The following is a 26,361-nucleotide window of genomic DNA, read 5'->3' on the forward strand; positions in this document are numbered from 1 at the left end:
CTAAGCTCTACCTGTGGAGAGCTGTATCAACTCTGCTGCATCACCATCAGTCCCAGCGGTCTCTTTAGCAGCGTTGGCCATCTTTAGCCGAGTACCACAGGTGGCGTCACGAATCACCTCTTATAAACTTTATGGGTCGCCCTCGCTCGCCCAGGGCAGCAGGGTACTCGGTACCGGGCCGGTGTCAGGGGGGAAAGCTTCACGGCAGCTCTGACCCGGTCCGTGGCCCTGGGCGCCCAATATCAATGGAGGTGATGTGAATGGTGTTAAAGTTTATATGAATAGTTCGTGACGCCACCCGTGGTGTTTGGCAAGGGAGATGGTAAGCCAACGCTGCATACAGATCCGCTGGGACTGATGGTGTGGTGCAGCAGAGATGGTATAGCTCCCAGGGCAGTGTAGATGCAATGGATGAGGAGAGGCGCAGAATGGTATGGATGCTGGTACTCTGGTGTAACGGTGCGGGAATAACTGGAGGACACCAGAGTATGCGGTTCCAAAGCTTTACTCACTGTTTGCAGTTCACACAACTGCCTGCCTCCGTACTGTGTTCTCCAGGTCAGGGCTCCAGCCAACCTCCAGGCAGGATAGGATTCTCCCTTCCACATGCCGCCACATGTACCTTACTGAACGACTCCTCCAATGCGCCTTTAGGTGCGAAGCACTCCAGTACTTAGTTACCCTGGAATGCCTCTCTCTAGGTGTTCCTAGTCTTTACTTGTATGACAGACAGCTGTAGCCTGCTTCGGGGACTCCACTCTGTGTCCCGGCTCTCTATTCAGTTGCTGTTGTGTCCCAAGTCTATGATGGGAGCAAGGCGTTAGTGGCTCACTACTCCTCCGGTGTCTGTTGCCGGACATAAAGATCCAATCAACCTCGGGGACCGGGCCCCGGCCTTTGCGCTCTCTGGACTGGAAGGGTTCTCTATCTTTCTTCAACCAGCTTCCCACCGTCCTTCTATTCTCCTTCGTTCCGATCTGTTCTATCTCTCTTATGGAAGGTTAGGTTATCAATCTTATCAGTCTCTTTCTCTGGTCTTTCTCGTGCCAGCAGCCCAGATCACTGGGACCTGCTGCAGCATGTCCCTCAGACACCTATCTTCTCTCTTCTCTCTCCTCTAACCAACTATCACTCTTCCCACTCTTTTGTATCATCTCTCTCCACCCGCCTCCCAGCACATCTCGTGTTACGAAGCAGGGTTCCACGAGGGGTGCTCTGTTAACCCCCAGCCTGAAGCTGTTAGGCGGCCCCACTGAACTATCCTGTGTGTGGAATGCAGGTGTGGAGCATGGTCAGGAGTTCCCACCCTACCTGGATGGTGGGGCACTACACCTTAGGAGAAGGTGCAGTACCACTGTGGCGACTGAAGCCTCAGGGGCGCCACATTTATTTCCCCTTTAATCATAATTTTTCATTGGACAACCCAGGGCCACGGACCTGGTCACTGCTGCCGTGACACATCCCCTTAAGAACCGGCCTGGTACCGAGTATCCCCACGGCCCTGGCGGGTGCTCCACTCTTCTCTCCCTGGCTGCTGGGCACACCTGTCTCTGCACTCTATGCAGCGGTCTCTGTATCCAGATTACTGCTGGGCACACTGCTCCCCTCAGCGCGACAGCCCTCTTCAGGCAGTTAGGCCCTGCCACAGCTCTGGAACTCTGTGGCGAGGGGGGGAAGCGGAGCGCCCCGCACGCCTGTCTGTGTGCTGCCCGTTGTTTGTGCCAAACTCCTCTGCTTCGCGTGCTTTTTCTTTTTATCTTTTTATGCCCCCGCTGCTGCACGTACTTTTCTTCCGACTCTCCCCGCCCCCTCCTGGGCCAGCAGGAAGGTCCGACTCACTAATGCTTCCTCCAGGCAATAGGGGAAGGTCCGGCTCACTCAGGCTTTCCCCCCAGGAACAGGGGAGCAAGCCTTTTCAGTTCCCCACACCCCACCAATCTGATAATGACCTATACTAAGGATAGGCCATCGATATAAAGTCCTGGACAGTCCCATTCTCTACATGAATAATTTGAAGTGTAAAATTAGGCTCCGATCATACAAGCATCATGGCTCCTGGCCCAATACACTATGATGGATCCGTTTTCCACTACACTGATGGACCCTACTGACTTTATTTGGGTCTTTATGGTTTCCAGTATTTTTGACAGCAAGAATAGTGCTGTGGATTGTGCATCTTTGCTATTCAAAAATTAGATAATTTGTCAAGGGATGAAAAAGGAATCTTTCATCATGAAAATGCAGGCCAATCTGCAGGCCTCATGTTAGAGAGCAGGAGTTTTGTGAGTAAATATTCAGTATAACCTGAGTTTTAAATAGAATCTGTCACCCGTTTTTCGAGTATCAACTGCTGGCACCGCCATCAGGGGCTTATCTACAGCATTCTGTAATGCTGTAGATAAGCCCCAGATGTAACCTGAAAGATAAGAAAAACGAGTTATATTATACTCACCCAGGGGCGGTCCGGGTCCGGTTTTGGTCCGATGGGTGTCGTGGTCCGGGTCCGGCGCCTCCCATCTTCTAACGGTGACCTCCTCTTCTTTGCTGCCTGTCTTGGCTCCTGCACAGGCGCACTGCTGTGCCCTTTTGAGGGCAGAGCAGAGTCCTGCAATGCGCAGGCGCCGGGAGAGGTCCAGCGCCTGCGCACTGCAGAATTCTGCTCTGCCCTCAACAGTGCAGAGCAGTGCGCCTGCGCAGGAGCCACAACAGGCAGCAGAGAAGAGGAGGTCACCGTTAGAAGATGGGAGACGCTGGATCGCAACACCCATCGGACCAAGACCGGACCGCCCCCCCGGTGAGTATAATATAGCTCATTTTTCTTATCTTTCAGGTTACATCGGGGGCTTATCTACAGCATTATAGAATGCTGTAGATAAGCCCCTGATGGTGGTGCCGGCAGCTGATACTCGAAAAATGGGGTGACAGATTCCCTTTAATCATATAAACTTCTGCTCTGATATCTTCAGTCCATTGGGCAATCCTATCAGTGACTGACAGCTAACTCCATATGTACACTGATATAAAGAAAGCTGTCAGTCACTGATAGGACTGCACACTGGACTACTGGACTGAAGATCCCAGGAAGAACAGAGGTTTAAATGATTAAAAATATGTTCTCACAAAACCACATATCAATCTGCTCCACTCCCCTTGCTCTATGTCATAGTGCCTGCAGACTGTATTTTCAGGGTGGTACGCTCCCATTAATGCAAGTGTGATCTTACTAAGGATAACACATACTAATCTATATATATATACTGTATATATAGTATATATATATAAAGCTGAGTGTATGTATGTGTGTTTGAATCAAACCACGCCCACTCCACATAGCACCACCCACTTTCTGGTGGAGAGTGAGGGTGCAGAGGGAAAGTGGGGGATGCGGGTGGAGAGTGGAGCTGCGAGGGAGAGAGCGGGATACAGATGGAGAGCGGGGCTGCAGAGAGATAGAGTGGGACGGTGTGTGGAGAGCGGGGCTGTGGAGAGAGAGAGCAGGGCTGTAAAGAGAGAGCAGGACATGAATAGAGAGCGGGACTGCGGAGGGAAAGAACGGGACAGCGCATGGAGAGCGGAACTGCCGAAGGAGAGAGCGTGATGGTGGGTGGAGAGCGGGGCTGTTAAGGGAGAGAGCGGGACATGGGTGGAGAGCTGGGCTGCTGAGGGAGAGAGTGGGATAGCCAGTGGAGACAGGGGCTGCAGAGGGAGAGAGCGGGATGGCGAGTGGAGAACAGGACGGCAAGTGAAGAGCGGGGCTGCGGAGGGACAGAGCGGGGCGGCCAGTGGAGAGTGGGGCTGCGGAGGGAGAGCGTGGGACTGCCAGTGGAGACAGAGGCTGCTGAGGGAGAGAACGGGGCTGTGGAGGAAGAATGCAGGACAGTGATTGGAGAGTGGGGTTGCGCATGGAGCGAGCATGACGGTGGATGGAGAGCTGGGCTGCGGAGGGAGACAGAGGGGCTGCAGAGCGAAAGCGTGACTGCTGAGGAAGAGAGCGGGACAGCCAATAGAGACAGGGGCTGCGGTGGGAGAGAGCGGGACGGTGGATGGAGAGCGGGGCTGCAGAGGGAGAGAGTGGGATGGTGGGTGGAGGGCAGGGCTGTGGAGGGAGAGAGCGGGGCTGTGGAGAGAGAGAGTGGGACGGCAGTTAGCTACTATGCCCGGGCAACGCCGGGCTCTTCAGCTAGTAAACACATAATAATAATTCAGCTGCGCCAATAAGGCTGGCACAAAAACCAACACACCCCTTCAGTAGCTCGTAATGTAGCCGTATTTTCCCTGGATCGATAATGCTGTATGATTGGGCAGACTGACCAGGAGTAGTCGGAGAAAGCTGCGAGACAACTACATCATGAGCGGAGTACATTCATATCATTAGTGCGAGATGTATCAACTGAACAAAAGTAACAGAGGCGGCAACCTACATTGCCAGATCAGCCTCTTACGGTATATGTGGCCATATGATGTGAACATCCTGACTGCAGCAAAAGTCAGGACAAGACGAACTAAACCCTAGAGGTCTATCCTCAGACAAATCCCCCGTACAGCGCAGGTTTCCCTCCCCGGCAGACGTCGCTGGAGCTAATCTCTGGTGCTGTGCGGACATCGGAGGCTGTCGATATGATGAACATTTGAGGGTACGTGCACACGCTGCAGAATGCTCTGCGGATTTGGCAGCGCGGATTTTGTAAAATCCGCAGGTAAATCTGCAGGTCAAAAGACCTGCGGTTTTACCTGCGGATAAGCCTGCGGTTTATCATCTCTACAATGGAGGAGATGGTCAACCGCAGCGGAATCCGCAGAAAGCATTGACATGTCAATTCTTTCTGCGGTTTAGAAACCGCAGCAAATCTGCGCGGAAAAATCCGCACCGTTTGCACTGCGTTTTTTAATATCCATAGGATATTATGGTACTGTACACCGCAGCAGAATCCGCAGCGTGTGAACACACCCTAATGCTCCTTTATCCACTCTGCTGATTTACTCATCCCTTCCAGTCCGTCTTTTTATTTTAAAGACTATAAATTGGAATACGGAGATGCTCATGTAGAGACCAGGTAATGGACAGTGTTAGCTGCTACAATATATTCCATTCTGGTTATGTGAGGTCAAAACAAAATTGATGTCAGGAACACCGCACTGCACTTGCTCACTGAGCCAGTGCGCGTGTCCTGACTAAGACAAACTGTACTCAGAGATACCTGTGGAGCGGGCAGCAGCAGAGAAGGTGTGTGCTTCAGACCCACAGGACCTCAAGCATGTGAATGCTGGGGGCGTGGCCTAAACTCCAGAGACCTAGGAGCTGGAGGAAAACTAGAATGGTAACTACGGAACAAAGTTACTAATAGGTATAGACAGGGACTTAAACCAGATCAGGCCGGGGTCAAAGCAAGAGATAGCACGACAATTACCAAAGGGCAAGACAGAACGGATAGTCAAGACGTAGCCAAGAAGTCAGGAACCAGAGAAGCAGATATACAGTACAGAGTCAACAGACAAACTCACAATGGGGGACAGAACCGGATCAGAACCATATAAGCAAGCTACAAGACAACGAACTGGCACACGGGGGTCACAACACTCGGCCAAAGGCAAAAGTATAACTGACAGCGATTGGAGTTTCTCAGGGCTATAAGAAGCTCTGAACCAGAGAGAGACCACAATAATTAACCCCAGGTGTGCAGGTCAAAGCCTGCACTGAGCTCAAGACATTAACCTAGACATTAACTAGGGCAGCACGGTGGCTCAGTGGTTAGCGCTGCAGCGCTGGAGTCCTGGGTTCGAATCCCACCAAGGACAACATCTGCAAGGAGTTTGTATGTTCTCCCCGTGTTTGCGTGGGTTTCCTCCGGGCACTCCGGTTTCCTCCCACACTCCAAAGACATACTGATAGGGAATTTAGATTGTGAGCCCCATCAGGGACAGTGATGATAATATGTTCAAACTGTAAAGCGCTGCGGAATATGTTAGCGCTATATAAAAATAAAGATTATTATTATTATTAACCCCTGACGTGCAGGTCAAAACCTGCACTGGGATCATGACAATTGATTTATTGAGGGGCTGACAGATTCCTTATACTGCCTGAGTGTAGAAAGGGACAGGAAGTTGGCAATTAATTTTATAGTTTTGGATGTTTTATTGAATTCAAGAAGCCCTAAAAATGGTGTATGGACTTATTTAATAAGTCAATAAACTTTTCCATAGTGTTGTCCTGTCAAGTGATAAATGTGTAGCAATCAATGCTGAGTACTGAACTTCAGCTTCTATATACAGTGTAGTGGCCACCACCGAGTACTGCACATCAGCTTCTATCCACAGTGTAGTGGCCACCACCGAGTACTGCACATCAGCTTCTATCCAGTGTAGTGGCCACCACCGAGTAGTGAACATCAGCTTCTATCCACAGTTTTGTGACCACCCCCGAGTACTGCACATCAGCTTCTATCAACAGTGTAGTGACCACCACCAACTACTGCACATCAGCTTCTGTATACAGTGTAGTGGCCACCAAAGAGTAGTGAACATTAGCTTCTATACACAGTGTAGTGGCCACCACCGAGTGCTGCACATCAGCTGCTTCTATACACAGTGCAGTGGCCACCACCAAGTACTGAACACTAGCTTCTATATACAGTGTAGTGTTCACCACTGAGTACTGAACATCAGCTTCTATCCACAGTGTAGTGGCCGCCACCGAGTACTGCACATCAGCTTCTATCCACAGTGTAGTGGCCACCACCGAGTACTGAACATTAGCTTCTATACACAGTGTAGTGAACACCACTGAGTACTGAACATCAGCTTCTATGAACAGTGTAGTGAACACCACCAGGTACTGCACATCAGCTTCTATCCACAGTGTAGTGGTCACCACCGAGTACTGAACATTAGCTTCTATCCACAGTGTAGTGGTCACCACCGAGTACTGAACACTAGCTTCTATATACAGTGTAGTGTTCACCACAGAGTACTGCACATCAGCTTCTATCAACAGTGTAGTGAACACCACCAAGTACTGCACATCAGGTTCTATCCACAGTGTAGTGGTCACCACCGAGTACTGAACATTAGCTTCTATACACAGTGTAGTGGTCACCACCGAGTACTGCACATCAGCTTCTATCCACAGTGTAGTGACCACCACTGAGTACTGCACATCAGCTTCTATCAACAGTGTAGTGGCTACCACCGAGTACTGCACATCAGCTTCTATCCACAGTGTAGTGACCACCACCGAGTACTGAACATTAGCTTCTATACACAGTGTAGTGACCACCACTGAGTACTGCACATCAGCTTCTATCCACAGTGTAGTGGCCACCACCGAGTACTGCACATCAGCTTCTATCCACAGTGTAGTGACCACCACCGAGTACTGCACATCAGCTTCTATCCACAGTGTAGTGGCCACCACCGAGTACTGAACATTAGCTTCTATACACAGTGTAGTGGCCACCACCGAGTGCTGCACATCAGCTGCTTCTATACACAGTGTAGTGGCCACCACTAAGTAAGTACTGAACACTAGCTTCTATATACAGTGTAGTGTTCACCACTGAGTACTGAACATCAGCTTCTATCCACAGTGTAGTGGCCGCCACCGAGTACTGCACATCAGCTTCTATCCACAGTGTAGTGGCCACCACTGAGTACTGAACATTAGCTTCTATACACAGTGTAGTGGTCACCACCGAGTACTGAACACTAGCTTCTATATACAGTGTAGTGTTCACCACTGAGTACTGCACATCAGCTTCTATCAACAGTGTAGTGGTCACCACCGAGTACTGCACATCAGCTTCTATACACAGTGTAGTGACCACCACTGAGTACTGCACATCAGCTTCTATCAACAGTGTAATGGCTACCACCGAGTACTGCACATCAGCTTCTATCCACAGTGTAGTGGCCACCACCGAGTACTGAACATTAGCTTCTATACACACTGTAGTGGCCACCACCGAGTACTGCACATCAGTTTCTATCCAATGTGTAGTGACCACCACTGAGTACTGCACATCAGCTTCTATCCACAGTGTAGTGGCAACCACCGAGTACTGCACATCAGCTTCTATCAACAGTGTAGTGGCCACCACCGAGTACTGCACATCAGCTTCTATCCACAGTGTAGTGACCACCACCGAGTACTGCACATCAGCCTCTATCTACAGTGTAGTGGCCACCACCGAGTACTGAACATTAGCTTCTATACACACTGTAGTGGCCACCACCGAGTACTGCACATCAGTTTCTATCCAATGTGTAGTGACCACCACTGAGTACTGCATATCAGCTTCTATACACAGTGTAGTGGCCGCCACCGAGTACTGCATATCAGCTACTTCTATACACAGTGTAGTGGCCACCACCGAGTACTGAACATCAGCTTCTATACACAGTGTAGTGGCCAGCACCGAGTAGTGAACATTAGCTTCTATCCACAGTGTAGTGGCAACCACCGAGTACTGCACATCAGCTTCTATCAACAGTGTAGTGGCCACCACCGAGTACTGCACATCAGCTTCTATCCACAGTGTAGTGGCCACCACCGAGTACTGCACATCAGCTTCTATCCACAGTGTAGTGGCCACCACCGAGAACTGAACATTAGCTTCTATAAACAGAGTAGTGACCACCACTGAGTACTGCACATCTGCTTCTATACACAGTGTAGTGGCCACCACCGAGTACTGCACATCAGCTTCTATCCATAGTGTAGTGACCACCACTGAGTACTGCACATCAGCTTCTATCCACAGTGTAGTGGCCACCACCGAGAACTGAACATCACCTTCTATCCACAGTGTAGTGGCCACCACCGAGAACTGAACATTAGCTTCTATACACAGTGTAGTGACCACCACTGAGTACTGCACATCAGCTTCTATCAACAGTGTAGTGACCACCACCGAGTACTGCACATCAGCTTCTATCCACAGTGTAGTGACCACCACCGAGAACTGCACATCAGCTTCTATCCACAGTGTAGTGGCCACCACCGAGAACTGAACATTAGCTTCTATACACAGTGTAGTGACCAACACCGAGTACTGCACATCAGCTTCTATCAACAGTGTAGTGGCCACCACCGAGTACTGCACATCAGTTTCTATCCAATGTGTAGTGACCACCACTGAGTACTGCACATCAGCTTCTATCCACAGTGTAGTGGCCACCACCGAGAACTGAACATCAGCTTCTATCCACAGTGTAGTGGCCACCACCGAGAACTGAACATTAGCTTCTATACACAGTGTAGTGACCACCACTGAGTACTGCACATCAGCTTCTATCAACAGTGTAGTGACCACCACCGAGTACTGCACATCAGCTTCTATCCACAGTGTAGTGACCACCACCGAGTACTGCACATCAGCTTCTATCCACAGTGTAGTGGCCACCACCGAGTACTGCACATCAGCTTCTATCCACAGTGTAGTGGCCACCACCGAGTACTGCACATCAGTTTCTATCCAATGTGTAGTGACCACCACTGAGTACTGCACATCAGCTTCTATCCACAGTGTAGTGGCCACCACCGAGTACTGCACATCAGCTTCTATCGACAGTGTAGGGGCCACCATTGAGTACTGCACATCTGCTTCTATACACAGTGTAGTGGCCACCACCGAGTACTGAACATTAGCTTCTATACACAGTGTAGTGGCCACCATTGAGTACTGCACATCTGCTTCTATACACAGTGTAGTGGCCGCCACCGAGTACTGCACATCAGCTTCTATACACAGTGTAGTGGCCGCCACCGAGTACTGCATATCGGCTACTTCTATACAGTGTAGTGGCCACCACCGAGTACTGAACTTCAGCTTCTATACACAGTGTAGTGGCCACCACCGAGTACTGAACATCAGCTTCTATCCAACCACTGAGTACTGCACATCAGCTTCTATCCACAGTGTAGTGGCAACCACCGAGTACTGCACATCAGCTTCTATACACAGTGTAGTGGCCGCCACCGAGTACTGCACATCAGCTTCTATACACAGTGTAGTGGCCGCCACCGAGTACTGCACATCAGCTTCTATTCAATGTATAGCGCACGATGCCGAGTATCGGACATCAGTAACATGCTAGATTAATGATGGTCAATGTGCCATATTGGGCTATTTATCAAACATTGCTACACTCCATGAGTCAGGGCTGAATCAAGAGGTTTGCTCACACATATACAGTTTATCGCTTTTGTGAGGTGCCAAGGGGAGAGGTACTAGAAAACAGGTATGTTTCTCCCCGTTTCATTTCATATGTCTCCCTGTACTGATGATGAAGCCAGTTTATTTCACTGTAATCCAGTCCTGGTTTCCTTAGTGATCAGCATGGAAAGGACTGGTAGTTCCCCCTCCACTAATTCAATACAGGTTTTGGTTTCCTGACTGGTCCAGCTGATATAATCAGGAGGAGCTGGGATCTCTCAGTCTATCGTCTGCTGAGCTGGGAGCTGACACAGTAAGATAACATGGACTTGTTTGCTGTTATATAGGTTTATTTTGTAGTTAGCCTGCTATTGTTAGTTAGTGGCCAGACGGCCTTAGACGTTTTATTTCATGTTTGGCATGTGTAACATTGGATAACAAGTGTGCACAATAAATATGCCGTGTCCATATTGCTAGTCTGCTGAAGTGACTTCATAGCCACACGCTTGTGCCAAAGCAAAGATCCCCAGCTGAGCTATCTATTCCCCACAAATGGTGTTTCGAATGCGGGCACTTGTGGCTGCTGGACTGTGACTGCAGAGAAAACGCTGTGTATGTCCTGGCTGAAAGCTTCTGCGCTTTTGAAGAGCCAAGAGTCCAGTAATATGGAGGAACTAGTGAAGCAGTTATTGCAAGCAAATGTGCAACAACAGCAGACTAATACTTGCTTCCAGAAGGCTCTGGAGCAGCAACACCAGATGCAGCAAGAGCAGTTGGAGGCAATAAAACAGGCCTTGGTTCGGCAACCCCGAGATGAGGGAGACCGTGCACAAAGCACTGCTAGTGCGCAGAAAGCCGTACAGAAGACTTTGCTTAAAATGACCGCAGACGATGATGTGGAAGCATACCTCACCGTGTTTGAACGTATTGCAGAACGTGAGCACTTACCACTGGACAGATGGGCTGAGGTAGTTGCTCCATTTCTGAGCGGAGATCCACAAAAAGCCTATTACGATCTGAGTGGAGCGGATGCTATGGACTATATCAAACTCAAAGGCGAAATCCTGGCAAGGCTGGGAGTAAACACGTATGTACGCGCACAGAGGGTGCATTTATGGAATTTTGTGGAGCATCAGCCAGCCCGCTCACAAATGCATGATCTCATCCATCTAGTAAAAAAATGGCTGCAACCGGAGGCTTTAACGTCCGCACAGATGGTGGAGCGTGTTGTTCTAGACAAGTACCTGCGGTCCTTACCCGCTAAGATCCAGAGGTGGGTTGGACAGGGTGACCCAACTACCGCTGACCAGTTGGTGAATATGGTCGAACGCTACAATGCTTCTGAAAGCCTACTCCAAGGGACGTTAGCACCCCACTGGCCCCCCAAGAAATCGCTGGAGAGTCCTGCGAAACCTACTCCATCTTCAAAAGAAGAGAACGTCACGATGAAGGGTAGCAGACCTACAAAGGACTATGGAGGTGGTACGGGCTCACATCAAGCCAGCAGACCTCGTCTGGGATCTCCATCGAGGAGACAAGGGCCTATACAATGTTGGCGATGTCGCGGGCTTGGCCATGTAGCAGCTAACTGCCCAATGACTACAGAGCCAATGGACTGTAATGCTATGAGGCGTCTTTCATTATATGTGCAGTCAGTCTGTGTGGCGGAGACCCTCACGGGAAATGAACAACACGTGTGCCATGTCGAGGTTGACGGTTATAGTGTGAATGCCGTCTTGGATTCCGGCAGTCAAGTAACTTTGGTACATGCCAGTTTGGTGGACTCTAGCGCCCTAACGAACTTAACCGTGGGCATTAGTTGCATCCATGGGGATACTAAGAACTACCCCACTGCCTGGGTTACTCTTGCCACGCCAGTAGGGACGAAAAGACATCAGGCGGCAGTCATAAAGTCTATGGGACACAGTGTAATCCTGGGGAGAGACTTTCCCTTATTTTGGGACTTGTGGAACTTCAAAAGTGGCATGAACCCTCTAGTTGAAGACGGTGCTCCGGAGCTAGCCCCTGAACCATTGCAGCAAGACGACGGAGAACTCATCTCAGAGGAAGTACTAGAATCTGTGGACTCTCCTCTGGCTGTGTATGCAGGCGAGGCAGACCAGCTAGAGGATGTTTTAGAAATGCCTGACCTTGAGGTGGCCCGTGGTAAGTTCGGGACCGCTCAGCACCAGGATCCCACTCTAGCAAGGGTGTGGGAAAACATAAAGGTCTCCGAGGGAAGACCATTGTACCCAGGGGCTCAAAACGAGTTCCCACACGTGGCGGTGCAGCAGGATATGTTGTATCACATAGACAAGGTGCGAGGGGTGGTGGTAGAACAACTAGTGGTACCTAAGTCCTTTCGCCAGGTAGTTTTGGAGTTGGCACATAAACATCCCTTGGGAGGACACCTGGCGGTAGAAAAGACAAAACACCGTATTCTGCAACGTTTCTTTTGGCCGGGTCTAGTGGGAGACGTGACCCAGTACTGTCGGTCATGTCCTACGTGTCAATTGACCGCAACTATGTCACATTTTAGAAGCCCCTTAGTGCCCTTACCAATAATAGAGGTGCCCTTCGAGAGGATAGCAATGGATATAGTCGGTCCATTAGTTAAATCTGCCAGGGGTCATCAGTACATTTTGGTAGTATTGGATTACGCCACGCGTTATCCCGAAGCAGTGCCCTTGCGGAATGCCAATGCGAAATCAATTTCAAAGGAGCTGGTTAATATGTTTTCCCGCACTGGCATTCCGAAAGAGATACTTACGGATCAAGGGACCCCCTTTATGTCTCGTATACTTAAGGATTTATGTAAACTGCTAAAAATCTCCCATTTGCGTACCTCAGTATATCACCCTCAGACTGATGGTTTGGTGGAGCGCTTTAACAAAACCCTAAAGGGAATGTTGAAAAGGGTGGTGGATAAGGACGGGAGAGATTAGGATGCCCTACTACCATACCTCCTGTTCGCTATACGTGAGGTACCCCAATCCTCCACAGGCTTTTCACCTTTTGAGTTGGTTTATGGGCGGTGTCCTAGAGGCCTGTTAGATATTGCCAAGGAGACTTGGGAACAAGAGGTAACTCCTTATCGCAGTGTAATTGAACAGATAACACTTATGCAGGACCGAATTGCAGCAGTTATGCCAATAGTTAAAGAGTGTTTAGAGCGCGCACAACATGCCCAAAGCACGGTATACAACCGAGCGGCAAAAACACGAGTCTTTCAACCCGGAGACAGGGTGTTGGTATTGGTGCCTACCATAGAGAATAAATTTCTTGCGAAATGGCAGGGACCATACGAAGTGCTGGAACGAGTAGGTGAAGTAAATTATAAGATACACCAACCAGACAAGAGAAAGCCCGAACAAATATACCACATAAACTTGCTTAAGGCCTGGCGGGACAGGGAGAGTCTGGTGGCAGGAGCTGCCCTTGAGGATGGGCCTCGAGGGGCACCACCTTCTAAGGTAAAGGACCCCCAGGTAGCTCCGCCAGAAGTGGGTATTGCAGACACGCTATCCGAAAGGCAAAAACGAGAGACCAGGGAGTTCATACAGAGGAACGCAGATATTTTCTCGGAACTTCCTGGCCGGACTCACCTAATTAAACATGACATTATTACTGATCCACAGGCGCGGGTACGGCTTAAACCATATCGAATTCCGGAGGCTCGGAGACAAGCCATTGCCCAGGAAGTGAAGAAGATGTTAGAGCTCGGGGTCATTGAGGAGTCCCGGAGTGATTGGGCTAGCCCTATCGTACTGGTGCCCAAACCCGATGGGACTATCCGATTTTGTAACGATTTTCGGAAAGTAAACGAAGTATCGAAATTCGATGCCTACCCGATGCCAAGAGTCGATGAACTGATAGAGAGACTGGGTTCGGCTAGGTACATATCTACTATTGACTTAACAAAAGGTTATTGGCAGATTCCCCTCACGGAATCAGCCAAAGAGAAAACTGCCTTTGTTACGCCCCAGGGATTATTCCAGTACCGAGATATGCCATTTGGGTTGCATGGTGCCGCAGCCACCTTCCAACGTCTAATGGATATTGTCCTAAAACCCCATGGCCAGTATGCATCTGCGTACTTGGACGACATTATTATCTTTAGCAATGACTGGGACACACATTTGTCAAAAGTACAAGCCGTCTTAGACTCCTTAAAAACAGCTGGGTTGACTGCCAATCCCAAGAAATGTACGTTGGGATTGGAAGAGGCTCGCTATCTGGGATATAGCATAGGGAGAGGCGTCGTGAAGCCTCAAGCCAATAAAGTGGATGCTATTCAAAATTGGCCACGACCGGTAACCAAAAAACAGGTTGGAGCTTTTTTAGGGATCGTTGGTTATTATAGGCGGTTCATCAAACATTTTGCGACCATCGCAGCTCCTCTCACAGATCTTACTAAGGGGTCGAAATCTGTCACAATAAAGTGGAACGCAGAAGCAGAGGAGGCCTTTCAGCGATTGAAAACAGTCCTCTGTGACCAACCAGTGTTGGTTGCACCAGACTTTAAACGGGAGTTTATTGTCCAATCAGACGCCTCTGGGGTGGGCCTCGGCGCGGTTTTGTCTCAAGAAGTAAATGGCGAGGAACACCCAGTGGCCTATCTAAGCAGAAAGCTTACGAGAGCAGAAAAGAACTACAGTGTAGTTGAGCGGGAAGCCCTGGCTGTGAAATGGGCCCTGTGCACCTTGCGCTATTATTTACTAGGTCGCCAGTTTAGGCTAGTGACGGACCATTCGCCCCTAACATGGATGTCCCGGGCAAAAGAAGGCAATGCACGGGTGACACGCTGGTTCTTAGCATTACAAGGGTTTAAATTTTCCGTTGAGCACAGGGCGGGCACAGCGCACAGAAATGCAGATGCGTTGTCTAGAACGCACTGCTTGGTGACTCGTCGTGTCCGACCCCACGGGCTCGAACAGAGGAGGGGGGTGTGTGAGGTGCCAAGGGGAGAGGTACTAGAAAACAGGTATGTTTCTCCCCGTTTCATTTCATATGTCTCCCTGTACTGATGATGAAGCCAGTTTATTTCACTGTAATCCAGTCCTGGTTTCCTTAGTGATCAGCATGGAAAGGACTGGTAGTTCCCCCTCCACTAATTCAATACAGGTTTTGGTTTCCTGACTGGTCCAGCTGATATAATCAGGAGGAGCTGGGATCTCTCAGTCTATCGTCTGCTGAGCTGGGAGCTGACACAGTAAGATAACATGGACTTGTTTGCTGTTATATAGGTTTATTTTGTAGTTAGCCTGCTATTGTTAGTTAGTGGCCAGACGGCCTTAGACGTTTTATTTCATGTTTGGCATGTGTAACATTGGATAACAAGTGTGCACAATAAATATGCCGTGTCCATATTGCTAGTCTGCTGAAGTGACTTCATAGCCACACGCTTGTGCCAAAGCAAAGATCCCCAGCTGAGCTATCTATTCCCCACACTTTCTTAAAGAGCTCTATTCTACGTTGTTCCCGTGACATGGTAAAGAAACAGATTTCTTTCTCTATCCTAAAAATGGGAAAATCATTATACTTGGGAATATAACTGCACCATTAAAAACTTGCCATCCTTACATAGGGATGATAGTTGAGCGTTGTGTTAAATATCAGATAGCCATGGAAAAGAAATATCTTTGGAAGAAATAGAGATTTTCCAGAAAGATAAGAGCCCCATGTGCATGCTAAAATGACATTACATACAAACGATAAGCTCCTTATCTGCATCCAATACTCCAGATGGTAAAGCCACACTAATGTGTCCAGATCACTACGAGTCTGTGCAGATGTATCCGCATGCAGAGGAGCGCACTGAATGCCGCGCAGTTCTGTGCCACATTCGTTTTTATCATTTAGGTAATCCAATTTAGTCACAACTCAAACTGATAGGACAAATGGCTTCCTATGAAAATGATCCGCAAGAGCGAAGTGTGGGGACATAATAATGTGTAAGGGGGAAGTGTGGGGGCATAAGACCATATAAGAGGGAAGTGTGGGGGCATAAGACCATATAAGAGGGAAGTGTGGGGACATAATACTGTATAAGGGGGAAGTATGGGGACATAAGACTGTATAAGGGGGAAGAGTGAGGACATAATACTGTGTAAGGGGGAAGTGTGGGGGCATAAGACCATATAAGAGGGAAGTTTGGGGACATAATACTGTGTAAGAGGGAAGTGTGGGGACATAATACTGTATATGGGGGAAGTATGGGGACATAAGACTGTATAAGGGGGAAGAGTGAGGACATAATACTGTGTAAGTGGACTGTGTAGTATTATCATTCTGCATGGGGGGATGTGAAGTCATAATTCTGTTTAGGGACATCATATTGTGTAGGGGGATGTGTGTGGATATTATACATGTCTCATGTGGCCCCATGGGAAAATAATTTACCTACCCCTGCTCTAGTGATAATCTCCTGCTGATAAAACAGTGATTTTATCAAACTACAGCAAGCCGCCCAGTAAGTGACACATCATTGGAATCAGGGTCTCTGCCCCTACATTATGCTGCTCTCAGATTAGATGGCATAACCTTGTGATAGAGAACTTTTAGTATTGGATGGTTACAGCACTGTGACGTCACATCTACATATGTATCTGTCATGATAGCCCCCATTCTAATCAATAGTAATGTGTAAGGCTGTGGATACACGGTGGCTGTGACAGCAACACAGGTTGTGCGGGCAAGTTTCTCTATGTGCTGCTGCTACATCGCAGCATACTGCAGGGGTCCTACCGGGACCCCTAATATACAGCAACCACATTGAGAAAGTCACCATAAAAATGACTGTGTCCAAGTTTTTAGCTTCTAGAGACATGGGCCTTTTATGTACTGCTACATTTTATGGTCTCTATTTAGGGGGGTGTTGCTCACGGAGTAATAATGCAGCCAACCAACACTGAAGAAAGGAATAGAGGCCATTACCGCGGGTATGATGGCTCTTTCACTAAACTAATTATGTATTTTAATTACATTGATGCGCCCCTTTGCTTTTACGTTACTCGTTCTATAGAGAATCCAAGCACTGATGCCCGGGGCTGTTACAGGTTCGGACTATCAATCAAATTTATTATCGCCAAGTACATATTACATATATACAAGGAATTCTTTGTGGCAAAGAGGCAACATAATATATAACAACAGATACAACAAGTAACATCTAACAAGACAGATACAGTATATAGTCTACACATGATGATTTAATTGTTGAACAGAGAGTGGATAGAAGCTGTTCATATGGCAGTTGGTGCTGCATTTGGGGACTCTGAAGCGACGTCCTGAAGGGAGTAGTTGGAATGAGGAGTGTCCCGGGTGAGAGGGATCGGATGAAATTTTCAATGCGTGGGATCGAATACTCTTATCATAAAGATCCTGGATTTTAGGCAGGGGGGAGCCTATAATTCTCTCTGCTGTTCTGAAAGTCCTTTGTAAGCGGAGTTTGTCATGCGCAGTGGCTCCCCCATACCAGACTATCAGAGAGGAACAAATCACAGATCTGATGACAGCATTAAAGAATAAGATCAGCAGATTCTTAGACAAACCATATCTTTTCAGCTGACGCAGGAAGAACATCCTCTGTTGTGCTTTTCTTATAACAGCATCCACGTTTTTCCCCCATTTAAGATCATGAGAGATGATAACACCAAGGAATTTGGTCTCTGTGACCCTAAGAACCACTTCGTCATGGATGTAGATTGGAAGTATCTCATGTTGATCTTTCCTAAAATCCACAACCATCTCAGCAGTTTTTTTAGTGTTGAGTACAAGATTATTGGCTTTACACCAGTCACATATTCTTTCCACCTCACTCCGATACAAGTCTTCAGCATTTCCCCTGATGAGACCAATCAGTGTCATATCATCGGCAAATTTCAAGATTTTTACTGAGTCTGCTGAAGAGATGCAATCATTCGTATAGAGAGAAAACAGTAACGGGGACAAAACACACCCCTGAGGTGCCCCGATGTTTGTGACCAAGGTGTCCGAAGTGAATGGTCCAACTTTTACACTCTGTATCCTGGCTGTCAGGAAGTTATAAATCCACAAGCATAAGTTGAGAGGGACTCCAAGAGCTACCATTTTCTTATGAAGTAAATTCGGATCAATGGTATTGAACGCTGAGCTAAAGTCCATGAAAAGAATCCGGACATATGAGTGCCGTTCATCTGTATGATCCAAAATGTACTTCAGTGCCAGATTGACAGTGTCGTTTGCCGAACGATTCTCCTTATAGGCAAACTGAAGCGGGTCCCATAGCTTCTGCGTGAATTTTATCAGGTGGGACATCATAATTCTTTCGAAGACTTTCATAGCTACAGATGTGAGTGCTACTGGTCTATAGTCGTTCAACTCAGAGGATCCCACTTTCTTGGGGACAGGGAAAAATTCCACAATTATCCAACACTGAGGTACAACGCACTCTTTCAGTGACACATTGTATATATTTGTCAGTATAGGAGCAAGCTGGGTAGCACATACTTTCAGACACATTGGAGATACACCATCAGAGCCAGGTGCCTTTTTGACCTTAAGTCCCTTCAGGATGCGAATCACCTCTGCCTCGGAGATCACTACTTGGGTGTTGCACAATGAATGATCTTTATATGAACAGACTGAGGAGCTTAGAGATGAATAGCCACTGTGTGTAGAGCTTGCCTCAAATCTGCAGTAGAATTCATTTAACTCTGCTGCCAGACTTCTGCTGGGGTTCACTATAGTGGGGTGGCTTTTATAATTGGTGACCTCTCTTAATCCTCTCCATGCAGATCTAGTATCTTTTGATGAGAACCTTTCCTCCAGAATCTTTGCATACTCGTGTTTGGCTAACTTGATCTCTTTAGATAGCGAGTTCCTAAGTTTCTTGAATTCAGTAATATCGCCTGCTTTATAAGCCTCCTCTTTTCTCTTACGGATCAACCTGACTTTATTTGTAAACCACGGCTTGTTGTTTCCCCGAAAGTGGACAGATTTGGATGGAATAAACGTGTCTTCACAAAAACGGATATATGAGGACACTGCATCAACCCATTCATCCAGACCCGAGCATGTTTCCTGGAATACCTCCCAGTCCGTGCATTCAAAGCATGCTTGCAGTTGCAATTTTGCCTCCTCAGACCATGTCTTCTTTGTATAAACTGTAGGTTTGGATGTTTTCAACCTTTGCCTGTAGGCTGGAATTAAATGAATTAGACAATGATCTGAAAAGTCCACTGCTGCTCTCCTCACTGCCCTGTAGGCCCCTTTTAAGACAGTATAGCAGTGATCAAGCGTATTGTTCTCTCTCATGAATCAGTTTATATGTTGAGTAAATTTGGGGAGATCCAGGTTGAGTTTTCCTTTGTTAAAGTCCCCCATTACGATCACAAATGCTTCAGGAGATCCTTTCTCCCAATCTGATATTTTGCAAGCTAATTCACCAATAGCAGCTTTAACAGATGCTTGAGGGGGAATATATACTGCAACCAGAACCATAGATGAAAACTCTCTTGGAGCGTAAAATGGTCTACAATTGAGTGCAAGGTACTCTAGATCTGGAGAGCAACCTTTTCCCAGTATGTTAACATCACAGCACCAGCTAGTGTTGATGTAGAGACATACCCCACCCCCCCTTTGTTTACCTGAAGCTACACAATCACGGTCAGCTCTGTAGATAACAAAACCAGGTAGATCCAGACTACAATCAGGGATGGTGTCATTCAACCAGGTCTCAGTAAAACAAAGAGCAGCTGAATTGGCCATATCAGATCTCATGTTACAAAGTAAGTTCAGTTCCTCCATTTTGTTAGATAAGGAACGGACATTAGCCAAGTGGAGTGAAGGAAGAGCTGTTCTGAACCCTCTCCTCCGAAGGCGTGCCAGGACTCCTCCTCTCCTACCTCTCTTGCAGTACACCTCCACAGGTTTCACAGAAGTAATGGATTTTATGTACTCAATTGTTGAATTAGCAATCATGCTCCAAGAAGGGGAGTCCATGAGAAATTGCGGATGATTCCAGAATAATAAATCGTCCCTTGAAATCATAAGAGTAGGTTTACAGAGTGCAGTGGCCATGACTACACTCAGCTTGTAGCTATAAAGACTGAACAGTCACAACAGGTTGCTGCCATGCTGAAAGTCCCGGTCACTGCCACCTGTATTCTGCAGATGGTACTGTCCTATATGGCAGGAGGCTATTTAGTGGAGCTATATTACAGAACTACGACTCATTCATTTCCATATTATCTCACAAACCATCTTTTATTCTGCGCTTTTCTCAAGTTTTCCCTTTCTGGCAAGTGTTTCCCATTGATTTCCTAGGGCTGCATCTTTTTTTTTTCTTGGGGGGGTGGAATGGAGGCAATCATCACTCAATGAAAGTGATGATAAAGACTCAATGTAAAGATACTTTGTAAACTTCACCATAGCTTTGGTTAAACAATGTCACAGGCTGAATGGAGAAATGGATGACAACTAGTAAATATTTGGTAGAACCTGTGCTACAACATGAAGAGTGAAAAAAGTATGTGACAATACTGGAACCAAGTACCACAACAGTACAGAACAATACGCCTACCATATAGCAGGTACCATAACAGTACAGAACAATATGGCTACCATATAGCAGGTACCATAACAGTACAGAACAATACGCCTACCATATAGCAGGTACCATAACAGTACAGAACAATACGCCTACCATATAGCAGGTACCATAACAGTACAGAACAATACGCCTACCATATAGCAGGTACCATAACAGTACAGAACAATACGCCTACCATATAGCAGGTACCATAACAGTACAGAACAATACGGCTACCATATAGCAGGTATCATAACAGTACAGAATAAGGCTACCATATAGCAGGAAGCATAACAGTACAGAATAATAAGCCTACCATATAGCAGGTACCATAACAGTACAGAAGAATACGCCTACCATATAGCAGGTACCATAACAGTACAGAACAATACGGCTACCATATAGCAGGTATCATAACAGTACAGAATACGGCTACCATATAGCAGGAACCATAACAGTACAGAACAATACGCCTACCATATAGCAGGTAACATAGCAGTACAGAACAATACGCCTACCATATAGCAGGTACCATAACAGTACAGAACAATACGGCTACCATATAGCAGGTACCATAACAGTACAGAATACGGCTACCATATAGCAGGTACCATAACAGTGCAGAACAATACGCCTACCATATAGCAGGTACCATAACAGTAAAGAATACGGCTACCATATAGCAGGAACCATAACAGTACAGAACAATACGCCTACCATATAGCAGGTACCATAACAGTACAGAACAATACGCCTACCATATAGCAGGTACCATAACAGTACAGAACAATACGCCTACCATATAGCAGATACCATAACAGTACAGAACAATACGGCTACCATATAGCAGGTACCATAACAGTACAGAATACGGCTACCATATAGCAGGAACCATAACAGTACAGAACAATACGCCTACCATACAGCAGGTACCATAACAGTACAGAACAATACGCCTACCATATAGCAGGTACCATAAAAGTACAGAACAATACGCCTACCATATAGCAGGTACCATAACAGTACAGTATAGCAAGTCCTGTGCATGTTGTATGGCCACTTACAGCTCACCTGATGGTCCAGGAAGCCATCATGAAAGCCTGCATAGATACAGAACCCTCGCCAGGCACTTAGCTCTTATGTAAGAATTCCACCCGTAAAACATTACACGACTTACCGTCATAATTTACAATAATGATAGCGAGCATGTAATCCTTCCCCAACATCTTTCCCGATCCAAGGGTTCGGACACAACGGGCTGAGGGCGTGTGACCTCCACAGTATCCCAATGATTGGGATGTTGATGTTCAAGCCTGAAAGTGAGATGTCATGTGTGTGCGCGATCAGCCTGCGAAGAGAGGCGAAAAGTCAGCACCCATTTGTGTGTATTATTCCAGGCAGTGCACTGGGCAGAGGCGAAGCAGGAAAGCAATGGGAAGGCTGGGAGGAGAGGCAGGAGGCAGCTCTTAGTGGATGTTGCATTGGAGGTGGAGCAGTTCAGTGCTGATGAATGATGCTCCAGTGCTGTAGGACACAATGCTTCACCGTATAACACTCAAGCTGCGTGCTCTCTTGTAAGAGGGGAAATCATCAAATATTTACAGGCACCTCATTAGCCGCTCCATACTATATCTTATAGAATAAGTCATACAGACCTTATTAATGAACCCCCTCCCCTGTGTAGGAAATAGGGACGTCATTCCATGGGAAACCTTCTATATTTAGAAGTCTGAAGTGTCACCTGCAGGATCCCCAGGGCGAGCGAGGCGGCTCACGCGAAAAGCTGGAGTTGGCTGATGGAATGACTGCAACAGTCTAGGAGAGAGGAACAATGATGACTGTAGGAGAATATTGCACCAGTCTGTTTGCTCCAGTGTGACCTTACCATGTATGCTTGAAATATAGGTATTCAGAACCCTATAAGGACCAGAAAGTGTTAATGATTTTGTACAAGTGGTTGTTGGGTCACCAAAATAATTACTTAAAAATGTATTTATTTATGAATGTTTTTAATACCTTTTTCAAATATTTTTTTTCCTTTAATAGCACTACCTAACATGTGCTGCAAATCGGTGGGGGGTTCGGGTCTGACTGATCTTACCAATAGCCCCTCTGGTGCTTTTTGAGCAATTGATGGTCAAGTCTCAGGATCCAGAGCCCCCGACGATGTGCTGCCTATGTTAGTAATAAATAAATTATACATATTTATCTCATAATAGCATTGTTTGATCACACATTTAGGGCTCTTTTCACCAAGATGGGCGTTGATCATGCCAGTCTTGATGAAGAGGCGTACTGGAGTCAGTCACTCCTGATTGACGAGGAGGCATATACGCCTGTTCATGAGTCAGATGATTACCAGACAAGTGTTGTACGCCTCTGTGCGCCAGTCCCTGCTGATATAAGATTTGTGGCATAGTGAACGCTGCTACTTGCCATGAGATTGGCGAGCCCTGATGCCAGCTGCGGCCACTTTGTCAGAGCTGGGCAAAAATGGCGCAAAATGTCAGCACAGCCTTTAGATAATTTATTCCAGCATTAAGAAATCCTCTTGATATACGATACAGAATCCACTGGGGTTCTGTGGTGCCCCTGAGGGTTCAGTCGCCACAGAGGTACTGTAACTCCTCCTGAGGTGTGGTACCCCACCATCCAGGTAAGGTGGAGACACCTGACCACAATCCAACACTTGCACCCCACACCACAAAGTAGTATAGCAAAGCACCTTCGGCGGCTCCCTGCTTGGAGTGTAGCATAGCACCCCTTGGTGGCTCCCTGCTTGGAACACGAAACGTGCTGGGAGGTGGGTGGAGTTTAGTTCACATAAAAGATCGGGAAGAGTTGAGTCAGTCAGTCAGTCTTTCATTCAGTCAGTGAGTGAGGATGTAGAAGGACAGAGTGTGAGACAGAGAAGATCCCCGGGAGAGGGATGGAAGAAGGAAGTGCTGCAGCAGACCACAGTGATCTGGGTCTGCTGGCACAGGAAAGAGACAGAGAAAGGAAGCTTGATTCTCCATTGGGAAGAAGGATTAGCACGGAACCTGAGGAGAATAAGAGAACAAGGATCAGGGTTAGAGGAGAACCCTTTTCAAGTTCTAAGCGCAAGGCCGGGGTCCGGTCCCCGAGGTTGTACGGATACTAATGGTCCTGCAGCAGACACCGGAGGAATAGAAATAGTGACCACTTTATTCCCACTCAAGACTTGGGGACACAACAGCAACATATTAGTGAGCCGGGACTTAGTAGCAAGGAGTCCCCGAAGCAGGCTACAGCTGTCTGCCGTACAAGTAGAGTTCATAGGAACATCTGACAGGAGGAACTCCAGTGTAACTCAGTACTAGGAGTACTTCATTCAAAGGCGCTATAAGAGGAGACGTTCAGAAAAGGCACATATGTTGGCGGAGTGTTGGAAAGGAGTACTTCATCTTGCCTGGAAGTTGGCTGAGCTCCTGACCCGGAGGACACGGCACGGATGCGGGCACCTGTACCTGCAACAGACTGTGAGTAAAGCTTTGGAACTACATGCCCTGGTGTCCTCCACTTACTCCTGCGCCAACCTGCCCAGCACTGCTACATCCCTTGCACCTGACACTACACCATCTAAGTGTCACTTCACCTACACTGCCCTGGGACTACAGCCCTGCCTGTGGAGGGCTATGACATCACTGCTGCACCACACCATCTGTCCCAGAGGATCTGTCTACAGCGTCGGCTTACATCTCTATTGCCGAACACCACAGGTGGCGTCACGAATCACTCATCATAAGCACACTGAACATTTCCCTTTTACAATGGGCGCCCAGGGCCACAGGCCGGGTCCCGGCTGCAGTGACATCTCCCATTGAAGCTCATCGGGCCCGGTACCGAGTACCCCACAGCCCTGGGAGGGCGACCCAGTTCTGTCAGTGCTTGGCTTACAGCTTTGAAATTGACTACCACATACTGGCTTAGTGCTAGCCATTTCATTTATCACATCTCAGCGCCTGCCTTGCCTTTAACCACTTAACCTGATCGAGCCAAGACAAATCTAAGGCCTGTTTCACCTTTCCGTTTTTTGACGTCAGTCAAAATCTGTCACTTTTAGAAAAAACGGATCCGCCCCTTTTTTGGCGGATCCGTTTTTTTCCCCCATAGACTTACATTAGCGGAGGATTTTGACTGACGGTCGTCCGTCTCACCCGTTTTTTGCCGGATCAGTCAGAATTTTAGCGGGTCCCGGGCAGACCAGACGGACTCTGAAACGTTTTCTTCAGAGCGACGGTCCGCTATTTTGGATTGCGCATTTTCTCTCTCTCCTTCCAGGGGCTCCCTCTGTCCCTCTTCCATTCAGAAACGTTTCGGAAGTTACCCAAAAGCCTTGCCATTTGTATCCTCAGGCTGCCCAGTCCCACTTGTTTCCTGTCGACAGTTTCCATCTTTTCTGTAATCCGAGCCTTCACTTCCCTGTGTCTCCCTCTCTGGCACTGCTTCTGTTTCCTTCACTCTTTACCTCACAACTCTTCACAACTCTTTCTAGAACAATCCAGTTACCTCAGAACTAGCTCCTCCCACTAGCTAGCTTCCTAATGGGTTAAACATTTAACTATTACTACTCTGGCTAAGCCCAGTTAATTATCTTATCCTACATTTAAATCTACATCCCAGCCTCTATAGTGCCCAGACTGCACTATACTTCACATAACCTCAGACTATGCCGAACATTAGGCCTAACGATGTTGTTAACTGTCCCTACCTTATTCACTAACACATTACAGGTATATAATCATTACATCACATGTAAATGTATGCTATAAATAACATATACACATAAGCATATTAGTAAAACATCCACCGCGTACCCGGTTTGATCCAGCAGATATGCATCGAGGTGCAGGGGCGAAATCAGCCACCTGCACACCCCTTACACCTGCGCCAATGTCCTGTGCTGCTCACCTTTGTTTCCTCTGATGGCTCCAGGCACTTTGACATTCGCCAGCGTATATCCTGTGGTAGCACCAATGTCATTTATTATGCCACATGTGGCTGCTCCAGGATATACGTCGGCCTTACCACTAGGGAGCTCATGGTGCGGGTACATGAGCATGTGTGGGACATTGGCGCGGCCAAGACAGTATCTGACCCCTCTGATTTAAAAACGATCCCAGTCTCTTTAAGCTCCATCATGGTTGTGACAATAAATCACTTAACGTTAGGGGGATAGATTCCCTTCAGGTGGGTATCAGAGGTGGCAACAACAAGAAGCTACTTGCCCAGATGGAGACCAGGTGGATAGTTACCCTGGATACTATGGCACCTAAGGGTTTGAATGAATCCTTGAGTTTTGCTTCCTTTTTATAACGATTCTATTACCTTCTTAATTCCTCCATGGTTCCGAATGACCATCTTAAACCTTCCAGATGTTTTTTGTTTTTAATTTATTTCATGTCTTTTACATGTTTTTTGTTATTCGTATCATTTGCATCTCTGGTATGCACCATGACCTTCTTCTCGCCTGTCAATTTAAACATTTTCCCCAGCAGCAGTTTGATTCAGTGTGCTACAGCTGTGAAGCAACTATGACTGCATATGTGGGCCATTACATCATTGCTATATGCTGTTGTACCTCGGGATATGTATATTATTTGCTGTTATATG

At 47.4% G+C, this 26,361-nt stretch overlaps 1 protein-coding gene across 1 annotated transcript in view; it reads right to left on the reverse strand.

Annotated features, from left to right (window-relative positions):
* APBB3 (amyloid beta precursor protein binding family B member 3) overlaps positions 1 to 22,215 on the reverse strand; it is a 180,583-nt gene extending 158,368 nt beyond the window's left edge. The window contains exon 1 of the mRNA XM_073568085.1: positions 21,905 to 22,215. Within this exon, the coding sequence (XP_073424186.1) occupies positions 21,905 to 21,953 (49 nt within the window). The 5' untranslated portion in view covers positions 21,954 to 22,215. The remainder of the gene's footprint in view (positions 1 to 21,904) is intronic.
* Between the last annotated feature and the right edge of the window lie 4,146 nt (positions 22,216 to 26,361).

Source organism: Dendrobates tinctorius, unplaced genomic scaffold (genome assembly GCF_039654945.1).
Source record: "Dendrobates tinctorius isolate UK_male_01 unplaced genomic scaffold, ASM3965494v1 ptg000020l, whole genome shotgun sequence".
Lineage (NCBI taxonomy): Eukaryota > Metazoa > Chordata > Amphibia > Anura > Dendrobatidae > Dendrobates > Dendrobates tinctorius.